Source organism: Lycorma delicatula, chromosome 1, assembly GCF_047948215.1.
Source record: "Lycorma delicatula isolate Av1 chromosome 1, ASM4794821v1, whole genome shotgun sequence".
NCBI lineage: Eukaryota > Metazoa > Arthropoda > Insecta > Hemiptera > Fulgoridae > Lycorma > Lycorma delicatula.
In genome coordinates this window covers 61259276-61286630 of record NC_134455.1, presented here as the reverse complement: position 1 = coordinate 61286630, position 27355 = coordinate 61259276, and the positions used below count along the sequence as shown (strand labels likewise).

The 27355-nt window shown below is 33.7% G+C and overlaps 1 protein-coding gene across 1 annotated transcript in view; it reads left to right on the top strand.

Moving 5' to 3' along the window:
- The window catches only part of LOC142317519 (spatacsin-like), a 185104-nt gene that overhangs the window by 48833 nt on the left and 108916 nt on the right, over nt 1–27355 (top strand). The window contains exons 9-12 of the mRNA XM_075354080.1: nt 1948–2092; nt 4748–4968; nt 7611–7907; nt 15455–15609. Of these exons, the coding sequence (XP_075210195.1) occupies nt 1948–2092; nt 4748–4968; nt 7611–7907; nt 15455–15609 (818 nt within the window). The remainder of the gene's footprint in view (nt 1–1947; nt 2093–4747; nt 4969–7610; nt 7908–15454; nt 15610–27355) is intronic.

The following is a 27355-nucleotide window of genomic DNA, read 5'->3' as shown; positions in this document are numbered from 1 at the left end:
AGGGAGGTCCTCAGATAGGGAAATTTAAATATTCTGAACATGCTGAATTTTGTTGCTTTATTCTTGTTTCAAAGTTCTACTGAATTGAATGAACATAATCTCCCATAACATAATAAAACTTATTTTACCCTCCTTATTATAATGTGTTTGTGAAGATGTGTTTCTTTAGGTGGCTGATGACATTTTCCAATAGTATTGGCCATCCATATGTAATGGTTAAGTATTTCTTGATATTTTTGTTAATGTGGGTTTTTTTTATTAGTCTTTTCTTTTAATATTTTAGTTTACTAGAAGCTCGGCCCGGCTTTGCCGGACCTCCCAGCCAGGCCTCGCTTCGCTCGGTGCTTTGGTTTTCCAGGTTTCCAAAGTTCTTTTTTTGACGGTAGAGCAATACACTTAGTGCTTTCATCAACTATTGTTTTTCCATCTCTAATCATCATGTCTAATAACCATCATGTCTAATAGCTGTTGTGCAAAACATTCAGCTAATGGGTCGTTCCGTAACTTAACTTGCATATTTGTTGTTAATGTTAACTTTGTAACATGTTGCCACAAATACAATGATTTTAAACATGCATTGAGTTCATCAGCGGCTGTTGATTGCTGTATGACTGTATGATGTTGAGTGCTGTATGACCTGGCAACGTTTGACGGAAATCACCAGACAAAAGTATAAGAGCACCACCGAAATGTTTGTTATTGCCTCTGATGTCTTTGAGTGTTCAATCAAGTGCCTCCAAAGCCTTTTTGTGAGACATGGTGCATTCATCCCATATGATAATTTTGCAAGAACAATATGGGCACTCTGTCCATTTTTCCAATTGCGACACTTGAATGAGCGGCATAATCATAGTTGGTATCGTAATGATAGGCGCATTCTTTCAATTCAATGCCTGATGCCCACCTAGATTGAGCAGTTCGTGATCGTGTCAATCGTAGTCGCTCCTCTCGTTCTGTCATTGTTTCTGTTAATCAGGGTTTAGCTGCGCGAGTTCAGATCGCATTTCTAATCGCCTTCTAATCGCATTTCCCGTTGTTCAGCTGTTTCAGTCGAGCGGGATTGATCTGTGCGTATTCGGTCACTTTCCAATCTTGACTGTCTTTTATCTTCAGTCTCTGCTGCACGAACAGTTTTCATCATACGTGCTATTTTTTGTATTTCTCCCAATTGAAGAATGTCTTTTAGGGATGGTGTGATGTTTTGAAAAAAGATCACAGAATTTAAAAGATTGCAGTTAAATACTTTACACACTTTAAATTAGTAACACACACATGATAAACAAAAGCAGCTATTCATGTTTTTAAACAGCTGTAAAAAATTGTAAATGAATGAATCATAAAAATTACATATGTATGTGCGCTAAATCAATTGAAACTTAGAAATAACTGTACGTTAAAACTTCAACCCTTTTCAAAATTAATCAATTCAATGTTGAAAAAAATGTTAGCTAAAAATTAAATTTTTCTTGAAAATCAAAGTCATTTTGAAAATTAAATAAGCAGCTTTAAGGAAGAAATAAAGTGTTTTAAATTTCAAGTACTTTGCTATTATCATAATTGTTAAGTGTCATCAAAATTGGAACTCGAATTGAAAAAACAAACTAAAATCACATGAAATTTAACTTTTAAAGCATGCGAACAAATGAATCCATTGTTGTCAAAATGGAAAAAAGTAACTTTAATGCCGATAACTCGCAACCGTTATGTCGGAGGTCCAAAAAAATTAGCCTATGTTCACTGCAGGGCTTCAAAGTTTAGGTGTGCAAAATTTTAGACAAATCTGTTTGGTAGATCTCGAGTTAAGTTGGAACAGATAGACAAAGAAACATTGATTTTTATATATATATATATATAGATTAAATATATGACCCACTGAAACAATATGATTCTTCAAAAGAGAAATGGTTTTTATAAAATAAAAAAATAACAGTTTTTGTTTTATTTTAGATGTTGCAGTGCATTAATAGCAGATACATTAAAATGCTGTTAGAAGGATGGGAGGACATGATGAATCCTTCTTCATTATTACAGCTTGCAGTGTGTGAAGGCCAATTGGATACTGTTCACTTGGCACTCAATCTTCATTCTCATTGTAAGGATTTTGTTTCTTTTATTATGTAATAGTTATTTATAATAATTACATTATCACAGTCACTTCCTCTAGGCAAAATTGACCAGTACAACATGTATTAAGCTTGTAAAATTATATTATGAGAAAAATTTTATAATATTGTAAACAGTATGATTCCTGATGCTATAGTTTATATGGGCAGCTCTAAAAACATTAATTCTGTTGATTGTGCTTTTGTGGTTGACAGTAGAACATACATGTTTGAACTTCCCAGCATCATCAGTGTTTTCATTGTGGAGCTGTATGCTATTAATAAGGCCTTAAATGTAATTAGCCAAATATTTTGACACATACTGTCTGTTCGTAGTATGATTGTGTATACTTTATGGAATCTGTTCAGATTCCATGAATGCCTTAGAAGCAATTCGAGACATATACACCAGACACCCTGTTGTCTGTGAGATTCAGTGTGTTATTTCTCAAATTACTCAATGTAACACAACTGTGAGCTTCTGCTAGATGTCCAGCCATATTGGAATTTCAGGTCAACAAGTGTGTTGATAGTGCGACAAAAGAGGCTTGTTCCCAGCCTCCTTTCAATAATGTTGTTTCTGATGATCTTGTCTATTATCGTAAGACGGTGGTCCTTGATGAATGGCAAAGTGAATGGAATAATATCATCAAAAATAAACTTCGTCCTGCCAAGAACACTGAATCACCGTGGAGCTCCTCATGCAGAAATAACCATCAAGAGGAGGTTTTTATTTGCTATTTGCAAGTAGGGCATACTAGGCTCTCTCATGGATATGACTCAGACCAATGCTGACACAACACAAACCTGTTTGTGTTTGTGGTGACTGCTAACTAACTGTATATCACATCCTGATGAGTTGTGTATGTTATGCGGCTTGCGTTGGAAGTTTAAACTAGGGCTAACCTATGAAATATCTTAGGAAATAAGACAATGTTAGCAAATGTTTTACGATTTCTTAGAGTCTTATGTTTATATTCAAATATTTGATTTTTACTACAGTATGTTTCACCTATTGGCATTTGGAGTTTGGCAGAAGTTTATTTTATTGTTTTAATTTAGATTATTGTTAATGTAATATTTCAATGTGGTTTTATTTTGCTTTTAACATACATCATAGGCTTTTTCCATTTAAGCTGTGTTTTTATAAAATTGGGTTCTAGTTTTTAAGTTTACTTTTAATATTTATTTGTTTACTATACAAATATCGTGCTCGGGTGTTGATAACGATACTCAGAAAAAAAGAAAAGAACGATAGAGAATAGAAAAATAGTTGGTTAAACTTTACTTAAAAATAATGAGTATACAAATTATGTGTGTACAGTGAGAAAGAACAATCCATTTAATAGATGTTTAAAATATGTAGTTTAAATATTAGTTACTCCAAATTACGGAGCTTTATTGAGGTCACTTGGACAATCAGCTTGCTTTTTGGAGGGTAAAATTCTTTGGAATAGATACCATGAACTTTATTGAGAAAATTTATAATGTATATTGATGGGTAATTTGTATATTTAACTTCTTAAATCTCTGTGTAATAATGGGCGCCCATTACATTGTGATGTAATGGCATAATTATATGTTTCTTATAAACAATAATATTTTTTAATTTAATAATTAGCTTGTCTCACATGGGAGAAAAATTTGATTTACATTAATATTGATTGACTAAAAATACTAGATAAAATTTTGTTTGTTACCTTGTTTGGTCTGTGGTAAACATTGCTAAATATTTTTATCAAAATTCATTATTCATCTTCACATTTTTATCAAAATTCATTTTTCTCTGACTATCTACTCCATAACAAAATAAGTGAAATAAATTACTCATTCTTATTTGATATTCAGAAGAAAGGCATTTTCTAAAGGAGAAGGATTTCCACATGTAATTATAGTTTCTACTCAAGATAAGTCAGTTGGATGCACTGTGGCTGATAAAATTCTTTGGAATAGATACCAGTAGCTTTATTAAAAAATTTATAATGCTAGATGTTATTGATGGGTATTTTGTATATTTAACTTCTTAAAATTTCAAGTTAAGATTAATGGCTGTAAACTATCAACTGGTGATTACTTATGGAATGTCATGGATACTAAAGTTGGCTGCCATAGATATACAGTCTGTATCTGTTAACTGTTGCAGAGTAATATGAAGAAATTTTATTCAATATGGATTATATACAAAATTCATGAATAACTTATTTTGAAATACTAGATCTTTCTTGAGTTAAATGTGTTGATCGATTTTAGGAATGAGAAGAGAGTTCTAAAATTCATTCTAAAGATTTTTAAATTTTATGTTATTCTCAAATACAGCAAGCAAATATTTGAATTTTTTTTTTGTTTTGTATATTAGTATTTTTGATATTTGAAGAGTATATTTTTTTTCAATAGCATTAATTTCTTCATTAATGAGTTATTAGTATTTACATAATATTACAATAAAAACTGACTAAGGTTTTAAATAATGAGTTGGTGTTATGTACACCTATGTAATAACTTTTTTTTATTGTAGGGAAATTGTTTCTTCTCAGTATATATTCAACCAGATTTTTTTTGATAGTATACTTGATTTAATTAATTAATAATATATTTAGGCTTATTAAAGAAAGTGGTTTTTGTTGAATTAATGATTTCTGTTTCAGTTTTCAGATTAGAGATTATTGGTGAAGGATTGGATGGTGCACATACTAAAGATATTTTGGATACTTTAATGAACGTTGTGAGTAGTCCAACTGCCACTGAGCAGTTTATAAGGCAGATAAGAGGATTACAACTGACACATTCTTATCGTCTTCTTGGTATACTGGATGAAGAGAATATTCCTTCTTGTACACAGTCTGAAGTAGTAGTTATTCGCAACCAGGTATAATTGCATTTATTTTTCCACATTTTATCCAATGTATATGTTATGATAGTTTGTGTGCTTGATCTTGTTTTTAAATTTAAGTGCATTTTCAAGTACAGAGGAAGTTGGCAGTGTTAGAGGTATTGATGATAAATTGTTTGCCCAAAAATGTGGGAATTCAGTTATGATACACTGGTGGGATTGCAGTCTGTTTTTTTGTTTTCTTTAATACTGATCTATAAATTTATGATCCTGCAGCCCTTCATTACTATCCCAAATAATTGTGCTTATTGATGAATGGCACTGTCAGTGCCTGACAGTTTGACAGTTGCTTGCTATCTTTCTTGAATTGATTTCCAAGTAGATAAGTTGGAGTTATTGAAGTTACTGCCACCTAATGTTAATATCACTTGTTACATATGAATTTTGATTGTGGATTACTTTTTCTTCATGACAAGAATGTACTTCTTATACATTTCTGTAAGCAGTTCAAGGCTGGAGTAACTTTACAGTGTTTTCTCCATATTATTTGGAAGAAATGGTAGGCTACTCATAGAGAGTTGTAAAATGAGAGATTAAAAAATTTGTATTGACAAGCTCAAATATACGACATTAAAAAACAAATACATATTTATAACAGTCAGGGGTTTCTAAATTAAACACTCATCCATTCACAGACTTTTGAAAGTATTGAATTAAATTGTTCAGTTAGATCTTTGGTGAAAATTTTAGGAAACACACACAACACATACATGTACACATGATGTTTACAATGTTTTTTAGTTTATACAAAAAAAACTCTTTTTGTTGGTTAAAATTTAATTCCATATATTCGAGGGAAAAATAATGTGTAAAAGTAGTTCACTCCTTTTTAAACCTGCCCTAAATTTAAAGGCAAAAGTTCATCATAGTAACGTAGTGGGGTTTCTCACAATCTAACAATTTTTTTTATGAAAGTTTTCAGTGATTTACTTTCAAGATATTTGGATAGCTTAAAAAAAATATTTGCTTGCATTACTGTAATTGAATTTATCTTCACTTTCTTCCATATTTATTGAAGTTGAATTTACTCTCAAGAACATGTAAGGGTAGGCATCTTATCACTGACTTTTTTTAATAGTGGTTTGCATATACTTAATTGATCTGAATATATAAAATTCACATACCATTTTTCTATGTAAGAAGTGTTCTTTCCCGATGACTAAAGCCAACTCATATCTTAATGATTTCATTTTAAAATTCAGCGTAAAATACACTTTCTAACTTGCCTACTTTTATCTCATTTCCCAATTATTTTTTGTTGACCTGTGTAATTAATTGTGTATTTTGTGATGCTGTTCTGATCAAGGTTTTACCATGATTTCCTTTATTCCACTGAGTAAATACTAGGCAATTTCTTTTTTTATCCATGGAGTAGCATATCTATTTGTACCTTATGTGAATTGTATAATTATTATGTACCAATTAGGGTAAAAGATTTATTTATAATTTTAAATACTTAATATAATTTTATAATTTTTGATTTCCATTTTCCAAAATGGGGCCCAAAATAAAGGAAACTTTTGTTGCTCCTTTTTAAGTTTCAAGTATAATGATAATATTTTCTCAAAATCTTTGTATTTCTGAACATCATGCCTTTAAAAATGAGTTGGATAAAACTCATAACCACTTTTTGAAGAAGATCATTGATTTTCTATTTTTTTTTTCAACAGTTTGTGGGAGAAGAATGCTTGGGATGTGTGATTGCTGAAAATGAAGTTTATGTATTAGTGATTTTGCAAATTTTAGCTCTGTTTCTGGTAGTTGTATAAAGGTAGGTGGTGGAGGTTCTAGCTAGAATTCAAAAAATTAAACAAAAATAGTTTGGTATTTGTACATCCATTACTACTAATTAAATTTGTTACAACTGGAATATTTAAAAATATGGTATTTAAAACAACGAATGGATATAATAATTAGAAATTTGTAACCCCATTGAATGAAAATTAATGTTCTAGTAAAAATTGAAAAAGCTAGGGTTTAGTATTGTTGTTGAAATAAAACCAATTTTTAAAATTATTAAAGAGTAATATATAGCACTTGCTTCCAATAGGATGAAAAATTCATCAGTGTAAAAAATAATGTAAAGAAAATAAGTAAGTTTTGATGTCTAAGTAACAGATTAAAGATTTTTTGTTTTTATTTTATTTCACTCTACTGAAACAAAATAATTTATTTACATTTTTGAAATACATTTATAAAATGATGAATAAATAAGTGATGACCGTTTCCATTTTTATTCTGTCTAGTAGAATGAAGAAATTTCACTTAAATGAATATTTATTACTTATAGTGAGATTATTTGAAAACATAATTGCTGCACTGATTTAGACTTCCACTTCAACCAGTCTTTTACACATTTGAACACTCTGAATGTGTTCTCATTGCTTTGCTTAAAATCATTTGCTGTGATTGATGAACTGAAAAATTCTTTTACTGCATAATGCCACGTGTAATAATTGTTTAGTGTCTTTTTTCTAGATAGCATAATTAGCATAATAGTTAATTTTGTTTTGAATAACTTGAAACTATACTGTAATCAAAGATATTTACTTTGAAATAATTTTAATTTCTTGTTGAAACTATGTTCTGCATTATCTTTTTATATCTATGTTTTACAGATAATGGAAAGTATTGTGGCTGCAAGAGCAGGTTTAGAAGGAAGCATTGAAGGTTCAGCTCCTGCCCCCCCTGAACATTCTGTGGAGTGGGTATTGTGGGAGGGGATGAGTGATATGGATGTGGTACGTGTTGGAGTGGCAAGACTTTCAGCTGTGCAATGCTTTTTGGCTGTTCAACGTGGCTGGACTCCAGAAGAGCTATCTGGTAAAAAATTCAAGGGTGTTGTAATTGGTTCTGCCTTGCATCTACTTGAAAAGAGAGATATGGAGGGTGCTTACCGTTTGATCTCACATGCAGTAAGTAGGCCTACTGCTTTAGGTTTTTCCTTTTTTTTCTTTTCATAAATTTATACTTTCTCAGAAATCTCATGTAAATTAAAAAATTAAAAATATTCTCCAAAGAAATTTATTGTAAAGTGTTCTAAAAGAAATAATAATAGGGAAATTATTTTGAGACTGCTGGACCATTTATAGTTTTGTACTTTCTATTATCACACCAAAGTAACAGAAAAACTGATATTCTGGACTAGAAAAAATATCTACTATTGCTAAATTAACAATGTTTTATGGCTTGCTAGTAGTTGATTAAATATTTTGTTAAGAAAATTAAACAGTTACGGGGCAAAGAATATTTTAGAATTCTCGGTTGTTTATTCAGCTAAATGCAAATGATTTTTCAAATGCTGCTTAGAAGTTCATTAAGGGGTTAATCAAATGTAGTATCTGCATATCATCTTTATTTGACAACATGTGTTATAAATGACAGTTTGGCAAGTTTATTTGTTGTTCATTTTTTAGCTATGAATGTATTAAATAAAAAAATTGTAGATTTCATTTTTTCCATTAAAAAGAGGTTATAAAAGCATGTTTGAGGTTATAATAATAAATATTAAGAATAATTTCAAAACAGATGCAAATAGATTGTCTAGTTTTAATTTTTTAATTTTGAAGTAGTAATTGTTAGAACAAAAGTTTTTTTGTATAATTTATTTCTGTGTAATTTGATGATATGGTGAGAATCAGCATTTTCAAGAATTTGATTTTAATTATAGTCTGTTTCAGATTTTACATGGTTTTTAACTTTATATATTTTTGTCTTTATTTTCCATCTCAGTTTTTACTCTCCAAACATTTTCTGTTAAACCATGTTCACTATCCTTAATATGAGGTCAAGTATATTACCTCAATGTATGAAATCTGTTCAAAAGATAACTGAACTTTTGATCTGTAACAATTTTTAGTGGTTGTCTAAGAAATACTGGATTTTGCAACTCTTGAATTGGCCCCTCCTCTATTGATATGCTTATTCAAGTGATATTTTCATTCGAGAAAGCAGCCACAAAAATTTAGGTTGAACTTGCCTTCGGTTTTTCATTTCAAAATTTCATTTGGCTTTCATTTCAAAATTTCATTTTGCTTTCATTTCAAAATTTAATTTTTTTTAATCTCTTCAGTCATACCAAATCTTCAGTCTTAGAACTTGATACACTTAAGTTGGTTTTGGCAAACTATTCCCAACCATTGTGAAAATTGAATTTTAGTTTTGATCTTATAAATGTATCTTTTGTCACTTGTTATAATGCTTTGAAAAAATGTTTTGTCATTGTTGAGACATTTAATAGTTCATGCCATACCATAGCATGATGACTTTAGGATTTTGTACCATCATTTATGTGATTCAATGCATCCCCAATTTTTCTCTTAGAATAACTTGGCATGAGTCACTTGAAATGTTGCACTCATCTGTTAGTTCTCACATAGTTGAATGCTCAAGTTTTTTGACTTTCATAACATGAGAGGTGCCTGATAATCCCAGTTATGAGAGGGAAGGCTTTGAGGACACCAGATGACAGAGGACAATCTGTCCCTTGGTGTTCCTGATGCCAAGTCATGATAGGCGTTGACTGATTTCCTGAGTGCAGACCATTAATAACTTTTTCATGTCTATTTGTAAATCTTGTTAACCACTCATAACACCATGTTTAATTTTAAAAAATCATCACTGTAAGCTAACAATTAATGTGTTTTATATATGTGATCTGAAAATAAAGTAATGAGACTAGGTTTCTTGGCAGCCAATGTGGCAACACTGTAAAGTTACTAGTACACATATGGTTATATAAACAGTTGATTTATATTGGATATTACTATTTTTAGTCTATTGTTGCCACGTGAGATGTAAACAAACTTTTTTTGAAATGAGTTTTTTGTGCATTAACAAAAAAGTAGTGATACTAATTATGAGCAATGTTTTGCAACCAAGTTTTATGTTACCCTCTGTGAGAATGATACTGAAACTTTTTGAAAATTGAAAAGGGCATATGGAGATGACGCTCTGTCATAAGCCCAAGTTTTTAGGTGGTTTAAAGCATTTTCAGATGGCTGAGAATCAGTTGCGGACGATCTACGCTCTGGAAGACCATTAACATCAAAAAGTGATGACAGTGTTGAGCAAATCAGAGACTTGATATGGTAAAACTGGTAGTTAACTGTCAGAATGATTGCAGAACAATTGAATTTGAACCATACCACAGTCCATCAAATTTTGACAAATGAATTGGATATGAAAAAATTTGTGCAAAATTGGTCTCAAAAAACCTCACGTTGAACAGAAAAACAACAGAGTGGAAGTGTGCCGCGATCTTCTAGGGCAAATTGAAACTGATCCTGATTTTCTAAAAAAAATGTTATTGCTGATGATAAATCTTGGATATTTGAGTATGACCTAGAAACAAAACGCCAGAGCAAGGGTGGCACACTTCAAACTCACCACGTCCCAAAAAAGCAAAAAAGAGCAAATCAGAATTCAAAACCAGCTAATTTGTTTCTTCGATAATTATGGCATTGTCCATAAGGAGCTTTTGCCTACAGGACAGACTGTAAATCAATATGTTTACCAAGAAATTCTTGAAAGACTGCAGAAAAGAGCCCTAGTGAGACCAGTCATCGAAGAGTTCTGGATACTGCATCATGACAATGCACCTTGTCACATTGCACTCTAAATTAATGAGTTTTTGGCAAAGAAAAAACATTCCTGTAGTTCCTCAACCACCTCCCAATTTTAAAACACCTCAAAGGACACCATTTTTGAACAGTAGAAAACATAAAAATAATGTAACTGACCATTGAAAGATATTCTGGTTTTTGAGTTCTGACACTGCTATGAAGAGTGGGAAAACCATTTGAAGTGTTGCTTCACTTCCTAAGGCTGGCTTCCTAAGGGAACTATTTTGAAGGTGATAGAGTCCATGTATAATTTGATTGTAAATAAAAAGATTTCTGAACCAGTCTCATTACTTTATTTACAGACCTTGTCTGTAAATAAAGATGTAATAAACATGTCTTTCCATGTTTCTCACAAAATTTCATGTTAATAAATTGCTTGAATAAATATCTCATTGTAAAAATGGCAAAATAATACAAATAATGAATTACTTAAACACTTACAGCATATGAACTGTCTGTCATACAGAGAAGATGTTAATGGGATATATGTGCTAGGTTTCACTTTACACAGTGTCAATGTATGTCAATAAAATTCCCCAATTAAGAAATTTAGAGCAGTTTTCGTATAAGGTTCATGACGCTACTTCTTTTATAAGAAATTTTGTTATAAAGATGCCAAATTAGTCCTAAAAACCTCTTCTTTCTACTTCATCACCCTAAGAAATGTAACAATTTGAAAACCAATATTTCAGTTTCATTTATCATCCGCTGAACTTTGTTAGTTCTATTTTGGTTGACCTATTATTTTTGAAATCCAAATACATTTTCAGAAAGTGTCAGTAGATTTTATAATTTTACAGTTAATTAAATTAGACTGAAGTAGTTTAAATAATTTTCTAAATATTTTTAAATTGTAAGGATTAATGCATTTGCAGATTATGAACACAATTTTCCATTTTATACACATTATTTTCTGTTTTATCCATTTTCTTTTATGCTGAAATAACTTAGTAAATTTTAATCTTGTTGAGAAAAACTATTCTAAAAATGATTTTTTTTTGTTGACAGTCAAAATAATTAACAATGGAAATTATGCATTTAAAAAAAAAAGTAATTTATATAGATTCTAACAACCATCTGTATTTGATCATTTTAAGTCTTCTGACTGTTCTACTGCTGTACATATAGAACTAAAAAACCCTCTCAAGATTAACAGCTTATAGATGGCTCACTCTCATGAGTAAAAACCTTTAACATATTAGAAAATTTTGCAATAATCTTTGTCATTATTGCATTAATTATATCTAAAAAAAATTGTATCAGATCTGATAGGTTATTTACATTAAATTAAATTTATTGACAATAATAATTATTAATAATAAACATTTGAGGTCTACATTTCAATCAAGGTTGCTATCATATATAAAAAAAATATATGTGATTACATCATTGTTTTTTCAATAATGATATTAATCTTCACTAATTCTTCAGTTTATATTAATATTGTGCTAGTTTTGTTGGCTTGAATTCCTAGTTTGTATTGAATCTTACACCTCAGGTACATTTACTTATTATTTGCTGTTTTAATTTAACTATTAAAATCATCAGTGTTAAACAATATTGGTGGGGAAAGGTAAAATAGAATATTCCATGAGAAGTGGTCTGTAATTGGTTATTATTGCCATCCTTAAGAACCTTTTTGTGTCATAATATAATTTTTATATGTTATAAAAATTGACACTGTTTTTCACTTCATTTTCTATTTATAAATATTATATTTGGTAATGTTAAACATCAAGTGCTTTTTAAAAAAAGTACCGTTGATGACTGAGTTTATGGGTTATGGTTTCTGTTATTTTTTTCAGTAAGTTGTTTTAAATTTAATTTTAACAACCTATTTGTGTGATTTCTTTTGAGTTTATCAATATATTTTTCTTTTATCCTCTTCATTGGTGATATGGAAATAATTAATTGTAGAAAACTAATTGAAATATTCTCTATAAAGAAAAAAATTGTTGGCCAGAGTAGATACAGTTACCAAAAGCAATGACTGAGAGATGACAACACATTGGAGATATTAACATTTCTTAGATGCACTTGTTTAACTTGCAATAGTTTCTAATGTACCTTTACAATCAAGTGATGTAATACAATTTTTTCACGTTTACATATCCTCACAATAATTGTAATTATAAAACTTCAATCATTTACCACAAATAAGTATAATTGCTCGTTTCTTCAAGAATGTAAAAATTACTTACTTTAGATCTGTCCTCTCCTTTTTTCAGTAGCTTAGTTATGCATGATGTATTTTCAGAACAATCCCATTAAAAATTTCCTTAAAAACTAGTTCACCTGATCACATGAAGATTTTTTTAGAGTTTGTTGTTTATGTGCATAATAGCTCAGTCATAGTAGATTCAGCTAGGAACTTTGGTTATAATTTTTTTTAAATTTGGTCAGTTGTGTACAATTCTGCTGGTATATAAAATTTACTTAAAGTTTTATTCTGATTTTTCCTTTTTTATTTTTATCTAATAAAATCAGTTAATTTTTACTTTTATCAAATATTTTATTTGATATTCTACCAGTTCAAAATGATACAACTTTACTTAATTTTTTTATGCATTATAATTGCTGCTGCCTTTTAAACTATCAGAATATAAAAAAATTTAACATAAGGGGTTTATATCTTAAAAGTCTGATGTGGGCACCACATGACTTCCTTGTATGCCTATTAAATTACATATACACATTTTTTAAATTGAAAAGTGCATAAAATTTTATTTCATTAATAACTTCTGATATTTTTTTCTTTTTTTTGTTATTATTGAAATATTATCTATCGTAACATTTTTTTACAATTAGAGTTTAATGATTGTTAATGAATCAGTATATTTAAATAAAAAAAGTTAAAAAAAAGGAGATGAAGTCTGATTCAAACCAATGTGCTTTCCCCTTTTAAGATCTAAATATTCATTCATTAAAATTTCATTTGGCTTTAACTCTGGAACCAATAAAAATAAGTACCACTTATGATACATTGTTGAAAAGCTCTCAATGAGAGCTATTACTGCAGTTAAGAAAAAGGCTTTTTTTGGACACTTTTGATTGCCGATTGCAATCAAAAAGGGAGGTGCACAACTAGATGTTACAACAGTCCTAAATCCCAAATTTCTCCATCCTGCGGCTAATAATTTTTTAATTATGCAAGATATGTACATACACATACATACATATATACATACTGTCGCTGAATGGCTTCGACAGCATGTGGCACTTAATTACCTTATGGTAGCCCTGAGAAGGGCTACATAATTCATAACCTTGTGGTGGTCCTGAAAAGGGCCGTTTTTTGTGTTAGCTCTGAGAAGAGCTGTTGGGTCCAGAAGCTGGTTTACGGCAAAGTCAAGGAGTTGTGGCTTGTCCATTAAAGTCAGACCAGGCTTCCCCTCAGCAGCAGTTGGGTCCCCACTACAGCATGGCAGTGGTGGCCCCCAGAGCCCTGTAATGTCATTTTGGCGTTGGTCATCCTTTGCTGGTGCAGCTGAGGTGGTTCTTCCTGAGCAATCCCATGCTGGACTGGCTTCTGCTGCTGAGTCCACCAGCCAGGACAATTGAAGCTCAGCGAGCTGGAGCTGGAAGGTTTGTGTCCACCGGCTCCCTTAGCAGGCTGGCCAGGCCTGCTGCTCCAGCAGGGATGTTGGCATCTGCTGGGAGGTCAAACGTTGAGGCAGCCAGGGAACTTCTTCTGTCTTCTTCCATCTTCTTCTTCTTCTTGGTCTTCTCCAGATGGTGGTCAACAATGAATTGAAAATTCACTCTCGTGCACGCTCTTTTATTGGAGCCTGAGAGTGGTTGGGCTGCAGTGTTGGTATGGTGGGAGAACTGTGCGGTGGGATTGATGCTTGTACTAGTGCATATGTATAGTGTGCGCCAGCTCACATCTGAGTTGCTACCATGTTCGTCTGCCAATATTAAATTAAGCATATATGTGGTAACAATATGTACGTACAGACGTCATGCTGAAACTAGTCAAAATGGATTCAGTGATGGTCTAAATGGATATTTTCATTGAAATCTGAAGATCAAAATCTGTATGTTTTAAGTTTAATTACTTTAATAATTTGCTTAATTTTTTTTATTCCTCTTGAATTAATAGAAATATTCTCTTTAATTTTACAGAAATCAACAGTTATTTTGGTATAATGACAACTTAATTATGTTTAAAATTATTTGAAAATTCTATAAATAGTTTTATTTACATTAATGGTTAATTGTAATAATGATTTTATATAATATAATATTATAACAATGATGTTATGTTGGTTCTGAGTGTTACTAATTTTACTTATTATTTTACTACTTGAAATACAATTTGTTTCCCTGTTTGCTAGATAAAACTGAATTCAGTTTACTTGACTGCTTAAAAGGTTATTTACATTTTATATTAATGATCTAATTTTACACTTTTGATACACTAATAGAAAAAATAAATTTTATGTATTCAGTTCCAATTCTGAAAAGAGTAATTTTTATAATATATTTGAATTGTGCTGATGTAGTTCAAATGGTAATATTTTATTTTTGTTCATGAATATCAAATTTATTTCCTTATTTTGAGGAAAAACTCAGAAATATAATGGAAACTTACTGAATGAGACTTGCAAACATTTTCAGAAAATTTAGAACATTTTTACATGCATTTTAAACAAGTTTATATTTACATAATTAATAAATTTTTAACATTTACAGTTAAATATTTTTTTTACTTTTTACATTTAAATATCTTTTTTTTTAATTCATGTAATTAATTGTAAAGTTACTGTAATAATTACATTTTTATTACTATGAATGTTAAAAGTAATTTTATGTATATATTAAATCTTTTGTCATAGGGACTTAATGCAGAGGAAGAATTGAAACTGATTTGTCTTAACTCATTGGACAAGAATTTGGTTGATTTTATAATAGAATCGCTATTAAATATATGGAATAAAATTGAATTACAAGCATGGAAATTTTTAACCCTCATTTCTACAGTTTTAAAGAGGTATGAAGGTTCAGCTGCTGTATAATGCTGATATTTGTAAAATAATATAATGAATCTAACAGATAAAATAATATCTAATTTATTAGAAAAATTTAATTCAAAATAATAACAGATTTAATGTTATTAACAACGTCCACATTGTACTGTGCCTGTGGGTGTCTGTACACGACGTCTGCTGCAGCGTATAAATTTTGACACTCCCTCATTCTTTCCATCATGTCCGTGCTCATATCCTCCATGGAGAATAAATCTTGTAAATTTTACATTTGACCTTATAACATACGATAAACGATCAACACCACCTACTGTTTTCCGGCAGATGTTTCAGTTTATTCTCACCAAGTCGAATCCAGATGCGGTGATATACACTGATGGGTTGAAACAGGACAGTACCATTGGTTGTGCTTTTGTTATCAATGAAAAGACTTATATGTTTAGCCTACCCGGTATTACGATTGTGTTCACCGCAGAACTACTCGCTATAAATAGGGTAAATTTAGATGTTAATTTATGTCTTCCATTATTGGCAATATTTTTATCACCAATGTCTGGGATGTTAATCAACATCTTACTTTAAACTATAGCTCCTTTTATAGGTTTTTTGTTGTATTCTTACTGATTTAAAGAAAAGTATATGTATATGTGTGTGTTTACACACACACACACGCGCGCGTGCGCGAGGCATTTAATAATTAATGAGATAGATTATTGTAGAGAAAAAATGATTTATTCAATGACAGTGAGATCTTTTGAACGTCAAGTTGGCAACCTTGGGAACACATTTAATGCTGATTAAATGTGTTTCCAAGGTTGCCAACAATTAATTATAATAATGTCAACGTAATAATACCAACAGTTAATATAATTATGATCAAACAGCTGTGTTTGATCATAATTAATGTAAATATAACCTCTATAGTAGATTTCAGAATGTCATCTTTGCACGATGTGGAATAGCAATGTTCAATAATAAGATTTTTGCTATCAGAAGTTGTGAAACTGGTGGAAATTTACCAAAGATGTTAAAACAGTATGGTGAAAAGTGTTTAAACCGCAGTAATGTGTATAAGTGGGTGGAACAGTTTAATTCAGACAGGACAAGTTTGACTGATCTCCATTGTTCTGGAAGATCAGCTGAAGTTTCGACTACTGCGCTGCAGAATTGCTTTAATGATCTTATTCGTAAAGACAGGAGAGTAAAAATTTCCCAAATTGCTAGTTTGTGTAATATCAGTGTTGGTACCACCCATTCAATCATTCATGACGTGGTGAATTATAGCAAAACATGTTCGAGATGGGTTCCAAGACAGTTGACTCAAGCTCATAAAGACCACTCAGATTCACATTTATTTTGAGCTCAAAGAACAGTTTGAAGCAGAAGGTAATCGTATAATAACATGTGATGAAATGTGGATGCACCATTTCAAACTCGAATCCAATTGGCAAACTCTTGATTGGAAACATACGGATTTTCTCAACAAAAAAAATTCAAAACTCATGCATCAGCCGCTAAAGTGATGTTGATAGTCTTCTGGGACTCACAATACCCAATTTTTAGTGACTATTTAGAACAACAATATACTGTGAACAGTGAGTTTATTCTAACATGCTCCAATAGAAAGTGAGACCTGCAGTAAGGTGAAAATGTCAGGGCGCTTTCTCAAAAGGTGTGATTCTCTTGCTTGATAACGTGTGCCTCCACATTGTTCAGAGAACAGGAGAAAAACACTTGAGAAGTTGAGTTGGGAGGTGTTGCCACACCTCCTTACAGCCCAGACCTTGCCCCTTCCAATTTTTGTTTGTTTGATCCACTCAAAGATTCTTTATGCAGCAAGAAGTGTGACGAAAACGAAGCAGTCAAAAAAGCGGTATACAAATGGTTCAAACAGCAAGTTAAAGACTTCTATGCTGTGGTAATCAGAAAGCTTACGGAATGGTTTGACAAGTGTCTAAATGTTGCTGCTGGAGACTACGTTGAAAAGTAGTGTAAGTTTTATTGCCATTGAAAAAATAGTTTTTTCTCTATACCACTTTGTCTTGTTAATTATTGAATGTCCCTCATACGTGTATATGTAGGCTGACTTCTAAATATTATTTAGGAAAAAATTTAACAAATCTTTTGAGATACAACAGTAATTTATTGTATTTGTTTTATACGTAATATTGTTATAAATTGCATAATTGTTATTAATTTTTAAAAATATTCTCTTTTATGATACTTGCACATCATTGAATTTGTACATATTTATACTTAAAATAGTTAACAAAATTTCTCATCAAACATGTATTATAAATTATATTTTCAAAAAAATTAAAACAAGTTCCTAAACTTTATTAATACCACAGAATATAGCATTATTATTTATTATCAAAGTAAGAAAAAAATCAAATAAATAGATTTGATGCAACTGAAAAAAAAATATGAAGCAAAAATAAATTACACTGATAAACATAATTTTTGTTAATAAACAATACTAGAAAAAGAATTAAATCATATCATAGTCACATATTATGATATCATATCTAGTACTGAAGAGTGAGCTTTCATGGACAAGATTAATCATGTCTGTGCATGTAAAAACAAGTAGCTGAAAACAACCTGAATTGTTTGTATTAAGTTCTGGACTTAGGAATGCATTGATTTTGTTCAGTTTTATTGCTGTCTTAAGTTTATTAACAGTGCAGAGTCCTAATGCCTCGAAATTATGTAAATGATGTGGATGCCTTTTGTTTTGTATATGGTGTTTACCGTAAAATCAAATAGAAAAATCATTACAACTTTAATTAAAAAAGCATGTCATTTGTACTTTCACTTAAAATTGGTGATCAAGATAAGATGTCGGCTCCTCATATAGTATGCACTAATTGTTCTGTTTATTTAAGAGGATGGCTGAAAGGCACATGGAAGGCTTTGCCATTTGGTATACCTATGATTTGGCATGAACCATCCTGTAACTGATTGTTACTTTTGTGTAATAAGTGTGTCTGGAATTTCTAAAAATTCTAAACATACTGTAAAATATCCTACATTGCAACCTGCAATCAGGCCTGTACCATACAGTGAAATTATTCCAGTCCCTGACCCACCTGTGAATGTATGTTTCAAAAGCAGCAAAGAAGAATCAGGCAGTACTGAAGAAGACAACAATGATTTTGATTTTGAATTATCTTCCAATAAGCCACATTTTATATCACAAGGTGAATTACATGATTTGGTTAGGGATTTAAATTTATCAAAAAATCAAGCTGAACTGTTAGGATCAAAAATTGCAAGGTTGGAATTTACTTCAAAAAAATACAAAAATTTCAGGCTTTGAACGCCAATAAAAAGAATTTTTCTCAGTATTTTATTGATGAAAATTATTTGGTTTATTGCACAAATATTGATGAGCTTATGTTGGTTGCACTTAGTACAAGTTCATAAACCTGAGGACTGGCACCTTTTCATAGATTTGTCCCAAGTATAGTTTAAAAGTGGTTCTACTACATAAAAGTTACAAATATCCTTTGACACCAATCGCCTATGGTATTAATTTGAAAGGGTCATATGATGTGATGAAAGACATTCTTGAAAAAATAAATTATAAAAAACATAATTGGAACATATGTGCTGATTTGAAAGTTATTGCTATTTTGTTAGGCATGCAGTTAGGCTATACTTAGTACATGTGTTTTCTTTATGAATGGGACAGCCAAGTTAGGGAAAACATGTTACCAAAGAGTGGAAGAAACGAGACAGCTTAAGTCCAAATGCGAAAAATATTATTCATGAGTTCTTAGTTGAAACCAAAAAATTATTTTTACCCCTTCACCATATCAAGCTAGTACTAATGAAAAATTTTGTAAATGTAATGAAGAAGGATAGTCCTGGATTTTTGTATATCAGGCAGAAATTTCTGAATGTAAGTGAAGAAGGAAAAATTAAAGAAGGAATATTTGTTGGTCCTCAAATAAAAAAGATTGTCAAAGGTGATGTATTTAACTCAATATTTACAATGTACAGCTTGGGCTTCATTTAAAGACATTTGCAAAAGTTTCCTTGGTAAACAAAATCTGACAATTACCATGACATTGTTAATCAACTTCATACTTCATATAGAGGTATGGGATGTAATATATCTTTGAAAATACATTTCCTCCACTCGCATCTGGATTTTTTCCTGGACAACCTCGGAGATGTTAGTGACAAACACAGTGAATATTTCCACCAAGACATTTCGGTGATGGAACACCGTTATAAAGGGAAATGGAATACTAACAAGCTAGCCGATTACTGTTAGACATTAATTCAGGATGTGTGTGAGGCTATTGATAAAAGAAAAGCTTCAGCGAAATCATTCTAACACGGACATGGACATGCAGAATTATAAATTTTACAGATTTTAGTTATATTTCTCATAATTTTTTTTGAAAAGTAATTTATTTAAAACTAAGGGCGATAGAAAAATTGTATTTATAGATCTGTAATGTACACAAAAAAGCAATTCAAGAAATGCCATCACACTTGACAAACATTAAATTTTTTTTTTGCCTATCAGTGATATTTATGATTTCAGATTTATTATACAATATTTAAATCAACATTATTGGGACTTCTGCCATGATAGTGTGAATAAAATGTTTGGTGGAATGAGAGATGTTTTTTTAGAAGAGGAAAAAGAATTTACAGATTTGTTATGTAAAAAGAGTTTCAAGGTTGTGAAAGTATGGAAATAATCGAGATTGAGGAGTTTTCATATTCACTCTTCTCACCAACTCATTTAGATTTTTCTAAAGTAATTTGGAATTGATTGGTCTATGAGTTGTTAAATAAATTATTATTATACTCCTAAGTTAATTAATGAAGTTAGTTTGTTAATTAATTAATTTAATACATAATAATATTTGTGATATAAGTCTGTTTAAATATCTTTAATCAGTCACCTCCCTTATTAATCTGAAAAATAAGCTATCCACATTTGTATTTACTAGTATCTTGCCAAGATGTATTGTTTCTGAATACACAAGTACTGTTGAACTAATTTTATAAAAGATCCTTTATTGCAAACATTACACAATAAATAGAATTTCAAGGTTGATGTATAATAATTTTTTTATTATTTAACAAATGGGTAGTAGTACTGACTGAACTAGTGCTGAAATGAAATAAGCTTTCTACTACTCGACAGTACAGTACAATAATTAATTGTAGCAGTTTTTATTACTCCTACATGACTCAGCTAAAATAAATCTAGGATCTGGCAGTCTTTGATCTTTTGTTTCATTCTTCTAATCTTCCTCATTAAAATACATACTGAGATACTAATAATATATGTATGTTAAGTCACATAACTGTAATTGGTATTCCTAAAAAATGACAACCATCTTCAAAGTGCAAATGATTTCAACTGTACATTGAAGATTCACTGTTCACCATAGAGGCTGGCTGTAAAGTGAACATTATTACTCACAGAGAAAGTAGTTATGACTGGTGTTTGTTGTGGATAACAACATAGCCATAAGAAAAACTGGGATAAGGGACATACAGTGTAAAGCATCAGCTTAATGTACCTCTTTCTGTTGTGAAACAACTGGTTACATTCATGCTTTAATTCTCAGCAGCATCAATAATGTTAAAAAAATTTTAATTTATTATTAAGATCTATAAATACAGAAACTGCTGTGTTAAGAGAAGTTGAAATGTTAATTTCTTACTACTAATTGTATTGAAGGATTGATCAGTTTCCCCTTCTGAAAGGGGACAGCATATGTTGTATATTTTTTCCCATAGAAAAGAGTTCATAAATCTGTTGTTTTATGCTGTCTTTAATGAATCTTTCCTATAGCTGTGATGTTTATGATATCTTTAATGATGCATAGAGGCTCCCACCATGGACTATTCTGGTAGTCCTCCACCCCTGCTGCATTTAATCGAAAGGCTTCTGTCAGCAGTCCTCTAAAGCCCTCATACCTTTCTCAAGGCTTCAACACTGCAATGATGTCCTTCCCCAAAATCTCAGCAGATCTGTAATTGCAAATCAACAGCCGATTCTCTGGCCTCTTCGGGTATTTTTACACATGGTATTGTGTTGATATTTCACTTTAGACTCTATTAAGACATTGAATGTCTTTCTTCTCTTGAGGAGTCTCTGTTGAGAAGTGAACGTGAAAGGTTTTGTTGAATAGTGCTCCTGTGTTAGTGTGTGTTACTAGTGCTTGTGTGTTGGTGTTCTGCTTCGTTTCTGGCTCATCTGTGTCCATTACCCGCTCATCTGTGATGTCAGCAACATCCCATTAGGACGCCTACCCAGGCCTTCAGCCACATACCAAAGCTATTGTCAACGACCGGATAAGTTTTAAACCTTTGTTTAAAAACTTCCTAATTTTATTTATTTTTATAAGTTAATATATTAGTGAATACTATTGAATTTTTACAAGTAATTTTATTCCTAATTCTTAAATTAATTTAATTTAATTAATTTATAAATATTAATATTACATTTATAAAATATAATAACTCTGTTATTATATTTTGTTAATTTGATATTACTTAATTTAATTTAACTTAATATAATAAGTTAATTTTAATTTAGTTAATTAAGCCATTAAATTGGATTCGATGTAAATTAAATATAATATAATAAATAATTTTATTATATTATATTAAATTACTTCTAGTTTTAACCTTTTTACTTTTTATTTTAAATTTTCTAAGACAGACTTTTCATCGAAGTCAAAAATAGTTAAATAACTTGATATTAATTTAAATTTTAGCAGTACTCTTCGGACGATTCTTTCTTAATGGAAAGCTATCTAATCTGAGCCCGTCCTCCTCCCCCTCATTCACCCTCCTCGGAGTTTTCTGATGGAGGAGAGGATAACATTGTGGGAGCAAGATATCGTCTAAAGCGTAGGTCGGTAACCAAGGGTGATCAACCCTCCGAGGAGCCGAACACTATGAGGGGCAGTTCTGAAACGGCAGCTGCCACCATGGAGGTTAGTGATGGAAATTCCTCGCAAACTCCGGTCACTAGGCGGGAGAAAATCCCACCTATCATGTTGGATTGCCCTAAGGAGTGGCCAATGTTGGCGAGAGCAATCTCTGCCATTACAAGAAGGCGCCTGGTAGCCAAAAGTACTTGGCTCTCTGTAAGGCTACAGCTAAGCAGCGAAGGTGACTTAAGGGAAGTGCAGAGTTTTCTGCATTCCAAGGGAGTCACCTTTCACTCCTTTCAGCTCCTGAAAGATAGGGAGATCAAAGTGGTTATCCGGGGCATCCCTTATGGAGCCACCCCAGAAGAGGTAAAAGAGGAGCTAACCTCGCTCGGTTACGAGGCAGTTTCAGTTAAAAAAGCTGACGACGAGGGCCGGAAAGGAGACCCCCACGTGCCTCGTCACCTTAAAATGAACTCCAGCCAACAGGGGAATGTATGACCTGAAAAACTTATTCTACTGTAGAATTACGGTGACCGCATTTGTGTCTCGAGAGGGTCCGCTCCAATGCCACAGATGCCAAAAGTTCGGCCACTCGTCGTACTATTGTCGCAGGGCGCAGCTCTGCGTGAAATGTGGTGGAGACCACGACACGGCGACGTATCTGTATTCGCGCGAAGAGCCTGCCTCGTGTGCAAGCTGTAAGGGGCCGCACCCGGCCAATTACAGGGGCTGTCCTTATTATAAGAAGCAGCTGAAAAAGCAAAAGGGCACCCAGGAAACGTCTGTCGTTATTGACGGACGTAGCTGGGCACGAGTTGCCGGAGGGGGAAACCGATCCCCCAGCCGCAGGTAGTTTTATCGGCGGCAACAGTGACGATGGAAAAAGGGGAATCACCTACCCCCACACCACCAAAGCCTAAACCGGCAGTAGTTACAAGAAAGGGGAGGCCAAAAACTGAACAAGCCTGCGACGAAGCCTGCTCCGCAGGAAAAAAAGGGCAGTCGAACAATCGGCAAAATCAAAGAGGGCGGGTGCCAAACCCACGACGTCTGGTAGACCAACCAAGGTCCCAGAAGCTCCACTCTTCACCAAAAAGGCGTTATCGACTTCCGGCCCCTCCAACGGCAAAATAAATATAACCGCACTCCCGAAGGAGAGTTCCGGTACGGATTTCTTGTCCATCACAGTGCTTCATGAACCTGCTATCTAGGTATGGTTAGGCAAACTCTCAGACTGCTACAGTGGAACGCCAATTCAGTAGTAGGTAAGACGGCAGAACTTTGCCGTCTGGCCGAGGATCTACTAATAGACGTGATACTGTTGTCTGAGACGTCTCTGAACGCAAACAAACAACTGACCATTCGGAATTACTTTACATTGCAAGTGGAATTACTTTACATTGCTATACGAAAGGGCACGAGCACGCCGGTTAGTCGTCATAGGTCCCGAAGTGCCCACCTTTGTTCATCGAACGGGCAGATCGAGACTTGATGTACTCGACATCGCAATTATGAAGGCGGTAACAACTCCGTTCATGATTGAAACAATAGAAGACCTCAGCTCGGACCACTCTCCTGTCTAGAGCTGGGCCAAGCAGGGGACGGCCGAGATCCTCCGACTATACCCTGAAGGTCAGTGAATTGGAAAACGTTCTATGAAACTTTCCAATGGGATTACAGGCCAGCGCATCCTGAACTCCTGACCACACCGGAGGAAATCGACGAAACGGTCGAACGCGTCATATCGTCAATGACCGAGACTGTCAAACAGCTCCACGGAAAAGACCACGAGATCTATCCGTAATAATCTCCCACTTCACTTCTCTAACGCTATAGCAGAAACCGGCGACTGAGTAGGAGATAGCGAATCACCCTGTTCTCCGATGATAAAAGGGCTTTTTATATTCAAACGGACAGAGTGAAACAGCTGCTGGCACAACATCGAGAGGATTCGTAGATTGAATACCTCGCCTCAGTCTCAGTCGACTACTCCTCGGCGTTCAGGCTAAACTAAAAACTACGAGAAGGAAAGAAGCCCCGCCACCCATTTGTGGGGCAACGAGGCCTTCTGGCATATTCGGAGGCGGTCAGGGCGGAGGTTTTCGCCGACACCCTAGAGAACCAATTCACTCCAAACCCCCCTCCCACCACGACCACACAACCGAGATAGAGTCCTTCCTCGTAGATTATTTAGCACAGTTGGAGGACACCCCACTAGAAATAGACCAAGTCACTTAGGTGGAGGTTTCCGCTGCAATTAAAGCCACACGCCCCGACAAGGCTCCGGGTGTTGACGGGATCGGTGCCCGCGCATTCCGGAATGTTCCACCCGCTCTTATAGCGACCATAACCACAATATTCACGTCAGTTTTGTACGTTTGATATTTTCCGAATTGCTGGAAAACTGCAAAGGTGGTATGCCTACCCAAACCTGGGAAAAGTCTGCTTTTTCCACAGAATTACAGGCCGATTTCCTTATTACCAATGTTGTCAAAGCTATTCGAAAGGATTTCCCTGGAGAGACTTAGGCGACATTTGGGAAATGGAGTACGGCCTGAGCAATTTGGGTTCAGGGAGGGCCACTCGACGACCCTCCAACTGGTTAAAATAATCGACAGTCTTGTCGGAGGCCTAAATAGAAAAGCGGTAACTGCAACTGTTTTTCTAGATGTTGTTAAAGCCTTTGACAAAGTTTGGCATAGCGGCTTGCTGTATAAACTCGCACATACGACGATTCCCTGTCGCTATGTCAGATTGATACGGTCTTATTTACTAGACCGACAATTTGTTGTACGCGTAGGGGGAACAATCTCCTCCACCAGAGATGTAGCCGCTGGAGTCCCCCAAGGAGCAGTGCTCTCGCCGTTCTTGTACGTCAACGATATGCCGCTGTCGGAAGGAATCAATACAGCTCTATACGCAGACGACACGGCGTATTATTATGAATCCGGAAGTGTAGATTACGCGATCGAGAGACTCCAACGGCAATTGGATGTATTAGAGCCGTGGCTCGATATGTGGAGAATCAAGGTCAACGGTGAAAAATCACATACAAGACACGTGCTCCAGCCAGGCAGCTGGAAATCTCAGGAGAGAAAATCCCTTTTGGGAAAACAGTCAAGTATCTGGGAGTAGTCCTGGATAAACGGCTTACCTTAGCAGAACATGTTAAATATGTGACCCAAAGGGCAAAGGCCGTCAGGGCCTCACTATACCCAGTGCTGAACAGTGCTAGCCCATATCCACTGATGACCAAATCGCTCATTTTTCGGCTATACGCCCTGCCGATTCTAACATGCTTACCCATGCATGGGTAGCTTTGTTGAACTCCACGCTTCAAAAGAAATAAGAAGCCGTCCAAAACATAGCGTTGCGGACGATATTTGGAGCACCTTGGTTCGTCAGAAACGTCACTCTTCGCTACGATGCAGGACTACACACCGTATCCGAGGGTTGGCGCAGGCACGCAGACTGTTGGGGAGAGCGGCAGTGTCCGAACACGGCCGTCTCCGGGACATCTGCTGAGAGGACCGTACTCCACAGGGCCTCATGCTTATTAAACAGACCACCGTGAAGAGGCGGTACGAGATTCAAAAATGACAAACCAGGCTTAGGAGCCTCTATATCGCGTAACCTATAAATGGAACCGCGCGAATATTCCGGCCGCGAAAGTGACCGTTTTTACAATTAAATTTTGTTAAAAACTATAAAAACCTAAACAACACCCCACGCCGTCCCACGAAGAGACTACAATCTCATTTAGTCAGCATATGTGACTCCCTCCGGAGAACATACGCATTTCCCTCAAAATAACTAGGGCTGCAGTAGGCGCATTTTTGCTAGCTCATAGGTGCTGGTACCGAAAGGACTTCAGTGGATGGAATGAAGGGGAATCACGCCAGGATTACTAGGCTCAAAAGCTTAGCCTCCCACGGTCAGAACCACTAAATAAATTTCATGCTGGTCCATACGGATAGGAATGCAAATTACCAAATCCATCCATAAATAACACTTAAAATTTATAACCGCCACTAAATAACCGATGAAACTCGCCCGATAATAGAAAGATACAGCAGCAAGGGACATTGTCCAGGCTCTGCGATCTGTAGGGAAAAATATTGAATCTCCTACCATTCTTGCGTTCCGTTCCTTAACTTTTTCCTCAGTCTCTTCTTCGCACATTTCAATTTCTACTTTTCTTCTTTCTTCCCATATTTCCTAACTTGCTGTATGTTCAGCTACAGTTTTTTGTTTTCTTTTAATGTATCTGATTGGATCTCAAATACTGGGTCTTTTTTTCCTCTTATAATCTTGTTGCGGCTTCTCAATCTAATATACTGCCAATCATGTATGTATGTCTTACATACTGTAGCTATCTTGTCCTTAACTTTAAACGTAACATTTATTCAATTAATTTCCGAAACCTAATATTTCCTAATCTATGGACATGACTCAGAAATCATTCTTTATAAATGGACATCTTCAGAGTCATGCCCCTCACATCCACGGACAATTTTCTTTCTTCTTTAGATCCTGATGTTTTATTTTTTAACCAGGATCTCTTTAATAAATATTCTAAACTTACCATATGCTACCCTATCACTACATATATCTTCTAACCTAAATATTACATCTATTTCATGAAATTGCCGCATACCTCTCTTCTTCATATGTTACAAGGGTCCACAACCCTTGTGGACTCTTGTAGCATACGAAGAAGAGAGGTATGCGGCATACTTTTCTTCAATGTATGTCCACATACAAGGAGCACATGTTTGACAGTCTCTTCTACTCCACAGACAACACAGTGTGGACATGGCAGCAGTCCAAA